The 9686-nt window shown below is 50.4% G+C and overlaps 1 protein-coding gene across 1 annotated transcript; it reads right to left on the bottom strand.

Moving 5' to 3' along the window:
- Positions 1-584: 584 nt before the first annotated feature.
- On the bottom strand, positions 585-6729 carry PCK1 (phosphoenolpyruvate carboxykinase 1). The gene is made up of 10 exons (XM_027558989.1): positions 6618-6729; positions 6192-6456; positions 5151-5332; positions 4218-4421; positions 3921-4108; positions 3525-3687; positions 2686-2910; positions 2466-2597; positions 1965-2060; positions 585-1615 (listed from the first exon to the last, which is right to left on the bottom strand). The coding sequence occupies exons 2-10, from the start codon at positions 6413-6415 to the stop codon at positions 1161-1163; spliced, it is 1869 nt and encodes a 622-aa protein (XP_027414790.1). The 5' UTR covers positions 6416-6456; positions 6618-6729; the 3' UTR covers positions 585-1160.
- Positions 6730-9686: the final 2957 nt, after the last annotated feature.

Below are 9686 nucleotides of genomic sequence, written 5' to 3'. Positions count from 1 at the left end.
CGGAGGACCCGATAAACACTGGGGACAGAGGCACCAGAGGAGGGTGCAAGGCAGCCCACCTTGAGCCCATCAAAGGCATGATGCCCTGTATACAGAAGGTGCTCCATCAATGCCTTTTGCTGTTTTCTTCTGAAGGATATTTCTGTCTCCACTCTCCTCCCCAGTGGATGACAGTGAAGAAAAGAGTTGCTGAAAAGAGCATTTATTGACAAAAGTCTGTGAAATTGGACACAATATAATTCTTATGAAAGGCCTAAGCCCCACACCCAAGGTTTTGTCAAGAAGCATGCTTTAAACTCTCCTGTTCCCCTTACCCAAGACCCACAATTTAAAGGTTTGTGGATGTTCAAGGGCACTAATGGATGGCTTCGAGTTAATTCAGAAAACCCAAAGCATGGTGCCGTGTCACCTCTGGGTGACAGTCTCTCTGCTCACACCTCCCCATCTGGCCCCCTCCACCCCCCAGCTCACCCCCTCCACCAAGGTGGTCCCACGTTCTTTGGAAGGGATTCTATCACAGAAGGTTTCATCAGAGTCCCCTCTTCTTGGCTATTCAGATAAGAAAAACCAGGCAAACAAATTCATCTTTTCTATAAAAGTTTATTTTGTGATTTTTTTTTCCAAGAAGTGTTAGGGGAAAATGTTGAAATTATGTAAAGGTAAGGAACCATGGTATATAAAAATAATTTAAACACACATATTAATAAGAAAGCAACATTGCATTCTAGCAACAACTAGGAGGTAATCTTGCCCAAGATTTTTCCAAAGTCATTAAATACGTTTTAGACGACAGTACACAGACACACACGCATGTGCACACACACATATATACAGCTCAAGTGTCCTTTTTCTGTGCATCCTGGCTAACTGATACAGCTAAGGGGGAAAGACAAAGAAGACTGCTTGAGTGTCCCTAAGTTGAACAAAGGTGCATTGTATCATGAATGTTTGCTATTTCCTGGAGCCTGCTATTTCCCTCCCCAACCTCTTTAGTGACTAGCTTCAGTCTGCTATACGGTCTTATCTGAAAAATTAAGGGTTTCGATCAGCCCCTGGGTGCGCTCATTGCGGTGCTGCAGGCAGTGAGAATTCGGGAAGCGCCGTGTCTCCTGCTCCTGGTGCGTTGTATGGATTGGAGGTGGACAGTCAGGCAAACCTGATTACATCTGGCTGATTCTCTGCTTCAGGGCCAGGACCTGATTCTTGATCTCTGGGGGTAGATCGACGTTCACTTGCTCCTCAAGGTACTTCTGTATTTCCTCCACCTCCTCCTCCCAGAACTCCTTGGAGATGTGGAAGAGCTCCTTCACGTCGACATCCCCCAGGCCCCGGAGGTCCAGGGCATCCTCATCGGGGATGTAGCCGATGGGCGTGAGCTTGGCGCCGCCTTCCCCGACCACGCGGTTGAACATCCACTCCAGCACCCGGGAGTTCTCGCCGAAGCCGGGCCAGAGGAACCTGCCGGCCTTGTCCTTTCGGAACCAGTTGACATGGAAGATCTTGGGCAGCTTGGCTGCGGGGCGCTGGGCCATGCTGAGCCAGTGTGCCAGGTACTGGCCGAAGTTGTAGCCGAAGAAGGGGCGCATGGCGAAGGGGTCGTGCATGATGACTTTGCCTGTTAACAGGGGACTCTGTGGGTAAGTGAGGCCTCACAGGACTATGGGCACACTTACTGTTGACACAGCCCCCTGGCTTTCTGTACCTCTCTGCATATACAGAGAGAGACACGGGGAGACAGAGAGATAAAGAGACAGAGGGGCAACTGAGAGACAGAGATATAGAGACAGAAAGAGACAGAGAGACACAGAGATATAGAAACAGAGAGAGAGAGACAGAGAGACATAGAAACAGAGACAGAGAGAGACAGAGAAGCAGAGCAACAGAAAAAACAGAGAGTCGGAGAAACACAGAGATAGAGCTGTCACTGTCCCTTCTTGGTGGCCCCAGATCTTGGCCAGACTCACCCTTGTACTCCGCCGCTGCCGTGGCCTCAGATCTCATGGCCGCCCCCACAAACACACCGTGCTGCCAGCTGAGAGCCTCGTAGACCAGAGGGACACCTTTAGCAGGAGAAAGAAACGCTCCTTAGAGGCCTTGACCCCCAGCCCCCTTCAGCCACAACGCCATCTCCCAAGTGGAAAGACATGCTGCATGTCGTCTCTCTTCTAAAGGGGCTGATGCTGGAGCGCCAGAGCTAAGGGCGGACGCTGCCACGTCAGAGTCATGGCAGGAGGCCACGTGGCCAAAGTCAAACTAGGAGCCCCATCCCTGGACAAGGACCCCGGAGTTTCAGTGGCCAGAGACTAAGTTCTATGCCCGAGCTTGCTCATTACCCTGTCATTTGTGAAAGGAAGCTCCATATCCCTGACATCCTTCAACCAGGTCACAGAACATGAGCCCTTGTAGTGACACATCCCTCCATAGTGACACACCCGTGTCCCAGTCTGATTGCCCAGGAGCCTCACCAACAGGCCGGCGCCCTCCGAAGATGATGCCCTCAATGGGCACGCCCTCTGGAGACTCCCAGTCAGGGTCAATGATGGGGCACTGGCTGGCCGGAGTGCAGAACCGTGAGTTGGGGTGGGCACAAGGCTCCCCTACAGCAGCAAGGGAAGATAGGCCCTGAGCGTCTGGCCAAGCACACACACCCAAGGGCCGGGGCGCCGGGCCTCCTGGGGGGCTTACCATCCTTGGGGTCCCACTCCTTGCCCTTCCAGGAAATGAGCTTGATGCCTGAGGCCAGCGGCTGATCAATGCCTTCCCAGTAAACGCCCCCGTCACTGGTCTCGGCCACGTTGGTGAAGATGGTATTCTTCTGGATGGTCTTGATGGCGTTGGGATTTGTCCTCACAGAGGTTCCCGGAGCGACGCCAAAAAACCCATTCTCTGGATTGATGGCCCGCAAGTTACCTGGAAAGTTTTAAACCAAGGAGTGGAAGTGAGTACCAAGGGAAGTGTACCATCTTATATCTTGCCAGGTTAATTTCTGCACCAAATTCTCAAGTCTTTATTTTTTCCCTCCTCCCCAGAATCTCTTTCTCTTGCCTCATGCCAGCATTATTAATCAACTTTGACTTTCTTACCAGTTTCCCATCAAACTATTTTAACCAACCCAGGTATCTCAGTGGTAAAGAATCTGACTGTCAATGCAGGAGATGTGGGTTCGATCCCTGGGTCAGGAAGATCCTCTGGAGAAGGAAATGGCAACCCACTCCAGTATCCTTGCCTGGGAAATCCCATGGACAGAGGAGCCTGGCGGGCTACAGTCCATGGTGTTGCAAAGAGTCAGACATGACTTAGCAACTAAACAATATAAACAAACAGTGATAGAAGGTCCCATTTCAATCCAGATTGGATATGAGATTAAAGAAAGCTGATGGAATACATATGTCCGAGCTTTTGCAAGAACTAACTGAATTTAAAAATCCAGACACTGTGGACTTGGGAGGATTTGGCATGTTTAAACCCCAAAACTTCACTCAGGTCCAACGATTATCATCAACACCCGGGCCTAAAAGAGTCACCTTGTTGGTCAAATTTCATCCAGGCGATATCATCACCCACACACTCTACTTTCCATCCCGGGAGAGTAGGGTTCATCATGGCCAGGTTGGTCTTCCCACAGGCGCTGGGAAACGCAGCCGCGAAGTACTTCTTCTGGCCCTTGGGGTTGGTGATGCCCAGAATCTGTTGGAGACAAGATTTCTCCTGAAGCACTTGGTTCCTTTCTGCCCCAGAGGTCCATGCCCTAGTCTAGGAGGGGGCCTGGAAGCCATTCATCGTTACTGATGGAATTCCCAGTGTCCTTGGAGCACTGGAACTCTGATGCATACCAGGAATGCTAATGCAGTAGGGGTCTGCCACTTCCCCTCCTCTGCCCGACCCTCTGCTGCACACATTTAGAATTCCCTGCGTCTTACCAGCATGTGCTCTGCCAGCCACCCCTCCTCCTTGGCCAGCCGGCTGGCCATCCTGAGGGCAAAGCACTTCTTCCCAAGGAGCGAGTTCCCGCCGTACCCACTCCCAAAGGAGATGATTTCTCGGCGGTCGGGCAGGTGGGCGATGAGTGTGAGCTCGGGGTTACAGGCCCAGTTGTTAACCAAAGGCTCTGTGCAGGAGGACACGCCCACATGAGTGTGCCAGGTCCCCAACGGAGTTTAAGGGCAGGCTTTTTCTTTTTTTAATTCTGGCTTTTGATTTTGAAATAATGTGCTTACTTTTTAAAGGCAAAGGGCACCCCACGGAGTGGAGGCACTTGACGAACTCGCCGTCCCCCAGCGTTTCCAGGACGCTGGTGCCCATCCTTGTCATGATGCGCATGCTGGTCACCACGTAGGGCGAGTCTGTCAGCTCGATGCCAATCTTGGACAGAGGAGAGCCCAGGGGCCCCATGCTGAACGGGATGACATACATGGTGCGACCTGTGGGGCCGGGAGGTGGGAGCTGGTGAGAAACAACCCCAGACTCACAGACAACCACCATCTGTGACCCTTCTCATGATCCCCCTCCGACAGCATCACGTCTTGCTTGCCACCAGCCCCTTGATTGGAAGAGTCCACTGAGAGTCCTGTGGACTTCAAGGAGATTACTCCAGTCAATCCTAAAGGAAATCAACCCTGAATACTCATTGGAAGGACTGATGCTGAAGCTCTAATACTTTGGCCACCTGATGCGAAGAACCAACTCATTGCAAAAGACACTGGGAAAGATTGAAGGCAAAAGTAGAAAGAGGTGGCAGAGGATGAGATGGTTGGATGGCATCACCAACTCAATGGACAAGAGTTTGAGCAAAGTCTAGGAGATAGTGGCGGACAGAAGAGCCTGGCATGCTGCAGTCCATGGGGTTACAAAAAAGTCGGACACAACTTAGCAACTCAACAACACCAAATGAAAAGTTGGACACAACAGCAAAATTAAAGAGTTTTCATAAATGTGCAGCTGGGTTCCACCAAGCTATTTTAAATTCACAAGCGTAGAAATTAGTCTATAAAACAAGAACTGAGATGTACGTTTTCAACATGTGGCCAGTTCTCATGTGGAATTTATAACTCTCTGAGCAATGGGAGTTCCTGGGACAATTACCAGTAGGACAGAGATGATAATAAAAGGTTTGCTGATATTGTACCCAGTCAAATAAATGTTTCACTCACCCTTCATGCACCCCGGAAATCGGATGTTGAATGCTTTTTCAAAATCCTCCTCGGACATCCAGCGGCCCAGCTGGCTGAGGCCGTTTTTGGGGATGGGCACCGTATCTCTTTGCTCTCGAGTGATGATGACCGTCTTGCTTTCAATTCTGGCCACATCCCTGGGGTCAGTGAGAGCCAACCAGCTGCAAAGAAAAAAAAATTAAAATACACAGATTAGGGGCTTCCCTAGTGGCGCAGTGGTAAAGAATCCACCTTGCAATGCAAGGGACACAGGTTCGATTTCTGATCCAGGAAGATCCTACATGCCATGGAGCAACTAAGCCCTTTCACCACAACTGTTGAGCCTGAGCCTGTGTGTAAGATCCCGGGAGCCTCAACTACTGACGCCCCCACGCTCTAGAGCCCGTGCTCTGCAACAAGAGAAGCCACCACAATGAGAAGCCCTGGCACTGCAACCAGAGAGTAGCCCCTGCTTTCTGCAAGCAAAGAAAAGCCATCGCAGCAATGAAGAACCTGCACAGCGAAAAATAAATAAGTAAATAAAATTTTTAAATACACAGGTGGGGATTAGAGAAGTGCTGGTATTCTGCATGGCATCTGCTCCCTAGGTTCCCTCAGCCATGGACCATTCAGGAAGGGACCAGTGTTCTCATCATCATGTTCTTCCCACACATGGCAGGTACCAAGGGCATTAAGGATGCTGCATCAATGTGGACACAGCCACGTCCACTGCGAATAGTCGGAGGGACACTCACTAGACCAGGAGTTCATGTTTTAGGACAGGGCGTGTCTGACCTTCCCTTGAATCGGGGACCTGGTTTGCAAAGACAGTTTGCATGTGCCCCTTCATTGATGACTTGGGCTGCTCTGCAAACATTGTAAAATTAAGTCTACACAGTTCTGGCTCTTTTACTAAGCTTTTCAAGAGTCTGCAAACCACACAGCCCCGCCCCAGCTCTGCTGAGGCCCTCCGCCCCCTTGTTCCACCTGCACCCTGGGTAGAGAGGAAAGCCGAATGCCAGGGGGCAGAGGCGTGCTCACCAGTTGTCATACTTCTTCAGCCTCTTGATCACACCCTCCTCCTCCATGTGGCTCAGCAGCTGCCGGTTCTCCTCCTCGGAGCCATCGCAGATGTGGACTTGGTCAGGCCGGCACAGCTTGGCGCTGCTCTCCACGAACTCCCTCACGGCCTGGGGCAGGCTGTCCAGGGAGCCCCGGACGATTTTGGCTGAGTAGTTGAGGCCGTCTGAGAGCTGAGGAGGCATCTCTGCAGAGCTGGGCTGGGGGGCACGGATGCCGAGGTTCCCTGCAATAGAAAAAGCACAGGCTTCCTGAACAAGACAACCATGGACACCCTCAACTCTGCACACTTGGTCGGGGTCACCGATGTGGCTGGGAGGAAAAAGAAAAGCAGTTCCAGTTAGCACTGAAGTCTGTTAGAAACGCATGTGAACAGGCTGTGCCTACCTTTCTCTTTGGACGATCAGGTCAGAGGCCAAAGGGTCCCTTGCAAGGCTCTTCCCGCGGGTGAGTGTGCGTTCCCAATGGGAAGGCCCTGTTTAGGGTTTGGAGGCAGAACTTCCTGGCCTTTAAATTCCAAGAAAGAGAGAGGCCCGGCCCCCAACCACACCCAGAGAGGCTCGACTCTGACGTCAGGGGCTGGTCTTTGGATCACGGCCACGATCAGTTATGCTTTGGACTGGCTCACCACAATAAACCCAGGCAGATAATCATTGAACAGACAGTCGTTAATGAGTGCCACGTGGCCTGCGGCCCCTGGACCAGCCATGGCAGGCCCTTACACAACTTCTGATTGCTGGAGCTCTGCCCCAGTCCCCTGAAGATGCGAAACACAGGCCCTCCCATTGAAGGGCAGGGTGGGATGGCACAGAGCCTCGTGGGGGCCTCAGGGGTTTTGGCCATGCGTCTTGTGTACAGATGGCTGCTGGTTGCCAGAATAGAGCAGTGGTGAGGTGTCACCCCACAGGCAAAGGCCCATGGGAAGAACACCCCCAAATGTGGGATGGTGCCTGGCTTATTGGCAACTGTCTGACCTAATTAAGGGCTATTAACCTTATAGTGTCCATGGTGTGCCCCCTGCCCCTACCCCAAGTATAAATTCCACAAGGGCAAGGATCTCTATCTATTTTGTTCCTTTCTGTATGCACAGTTTCTGGCACACAGTAGGTGCTGAATGAATAAATGCAGAGCGTTGTTGTAAGTGCTCTGCATTGACTAACTCCTTGCACCCTAAGTGGAGTCCACAAGCCCCACTGTGTGCAGACAAGGACACTGAGGCATCAGGGATCTGGCGACTACCCCCCAATCCCAGACTGGACTCCCTGAGGACCCTCAGTCACACCTGCCTTGTGGATTTTTCAATATGTTCCTAGGTGGCCAGGGAAGGTGGGGGCTACCTCTGCCCAGCCCACTCTGTGAGCTGCATTTGTCGTTTCTACATTTGCAAACACCACAGAGACCCCTCGGCTTTCCTGGGGCCGTTTAAACATATCCTAAGGTACAAAGTTTCTCTTCTTTTAGAAAGCATCTGAAAGACCAAGATGGTTCAGACAGAGTTGCAGAGAGGGGCTGGAACACAAGCTGCCGAGCTCCGGACTGCCTCTTGTAAGGGACCTTTGCCCTTCCTGGAACCTTCCACGTATCATCCCAGGAGTTCTGGGCTGGGTGCAGTATTTCTGGAGTCAACTGTACACTTTTTTGTTGCCCTTGCAAATCCTAGCGTCCAGGGAGTGGAGGGGGCTTGGCAGTTTTGCTCGATTACACTTGAGCAATGAGACCTTTATAACAGCTGTAAAAAAAATTTGCTTTGCAAGCCATCACAACATCAGTCCAATTTAATGAGCTATGGAACTGCTGGCTAGCTTTTCGAGAACACTGGGTGAGAAGTCAGGAGAACAGGGCCAGGCCCCAACCACCGGCAGCCAGCCCCACAGCTCAGTGGGCGTCCTCTCACTGGAGGAGGTCAGTGGAAACCTGCCCTCGTGCCCCGTGGAGTGTGAGCCGAGACAGCTCCAAGACTGTGTCTGTGAGGAGCTGTGATAATCACAAGGCATTGGGAACAACAATCTCAGACCAGAAGTTCTTTGAGGACCATCCTATGGGACTTCACTCCCACCGCCGTGTTGAGTGTACACACGTCACCAACTTCCACCAAAACTATCAACCCATTGCTATGTTTCATTTACTCAGATTTTGTGTGTGTGTAACATAAGGCTTTGTTTGTAAAAGCCAAAGCTGAAAACAAGCCGAATGTCCACTAAGTGGGTAAGGAAATTGTGGGGCACCTATACAGGATAATACATGACTATAAAAAGAATGAAGCTATGAATTATGAAATAATAATGCAGCATTGAGGGAAAGTACAATTTTTAGAATGTAAACATTTTTATGATTCCCATCATATAAAATTCTACAAAACAAACTAATTTACTGTGAAAGTACAAATCAATAGTTGCTGTGAGGGCAGAAGGAGAGATTTTTTTAAAGGATACAAGCAAGTTCATTTATTCAGACTTTTAATTCAGCCAATTGAATCTTTCAGTGTAAGTACAACGGGAGATGTTTCTGTTTAGTTTAAAATCATTTGCCTAAATGGTCACTGAAATTCATTCATAACAATGCTGTCAACCAAACAGAAGCGTATCCCGTCTAATTTCTACCACAACGTAACACTCCATTGCTGGGGACACTTTCTGAGCATCTGACATGAGTGAAATTAGCCATTCAAAGGCACAACCTTTGAGTGAATACGAAGCACACACATTCACACCCGGGTGGCTGATCTCCCCAAGTGAGTAGAGATTCCCAGTTTGCTGATTAAAAACTGTAATAGTGAAACTGAGCCCCCCAAAATCATGTTCCCTTACTGAGTTTATGGTTAATCTCTCTACCCAAACTGTCCCCTTATCTGCCTCTTCTGACCTCAATCCTGTTCTTGTCCCCTCAGAACTCCATGCTGTGCTAACTGAGCACTAATCAACCCGAGTTAGATAACTAAGACCATTGTTGTCAGGACTTCATTAACGCACTGAGGTTGCTCCTGTAGGTCTCATCATTAATGTACAAACTCGGATTGTTTCTCCAAGGCCAGGTGAACTCACAGACCCCTGAGCCACAGATCACCTGGCCAGAGAGTCATAAACCAGAGAATCCTGACCCCTGAAAGTACGGTTAAGAAATGTCACAAAACAATGGTCAATTCCTGTTTCTTTGCTCTTCCTCTTTAAAAACACCCCAACTCAGAGACCAAGATGGAGCAGATCTGAGGCTTGTCTCCCGCTGCCCCACTTGATGCCCTCTGTTGATGATGACTCAGGACCCGGGTCTGTCCCTGTCCTCGGAGACTCCCTGCCCCAGAAGGGACTCACTGAGCAATGTTTTCAAAGGACTGACTGGTGACGTTGTGTCTTCCCCATTTACCCACGGGCTTCACTGTAAATGGGTTTCCCAGGTAGTTCAGACGGGAAAGAATCTGCCTGCAGTGCTGGAGACCTGGGTTCAGTCCTTGGTCCAGGA

The sequence above is a fragment of the Bos indicus x Bos taurus genome, chromosome 13 (assembly GCF_003369695.1).
Source record: "Bos indicus x Bos taurus breed Angus x Brahman F1 hybrid chromosome 13, Bos_hybrid_MaternalHap_v2.0, whole genome shotgun sequence".
In the NCBI taxonomy this organism is placed as follows: domain Eukaryota; kingdom Metazoa; phylum Chordata; class Mammalia; order Artiodactyla; family Bovidae; genus Bos; species Bos indicus x Bos taurus.
Note: the sequence above shows the minus strand (reverse complement) of the source record. Positions and strands in the feature narration are given on the sequence as shown.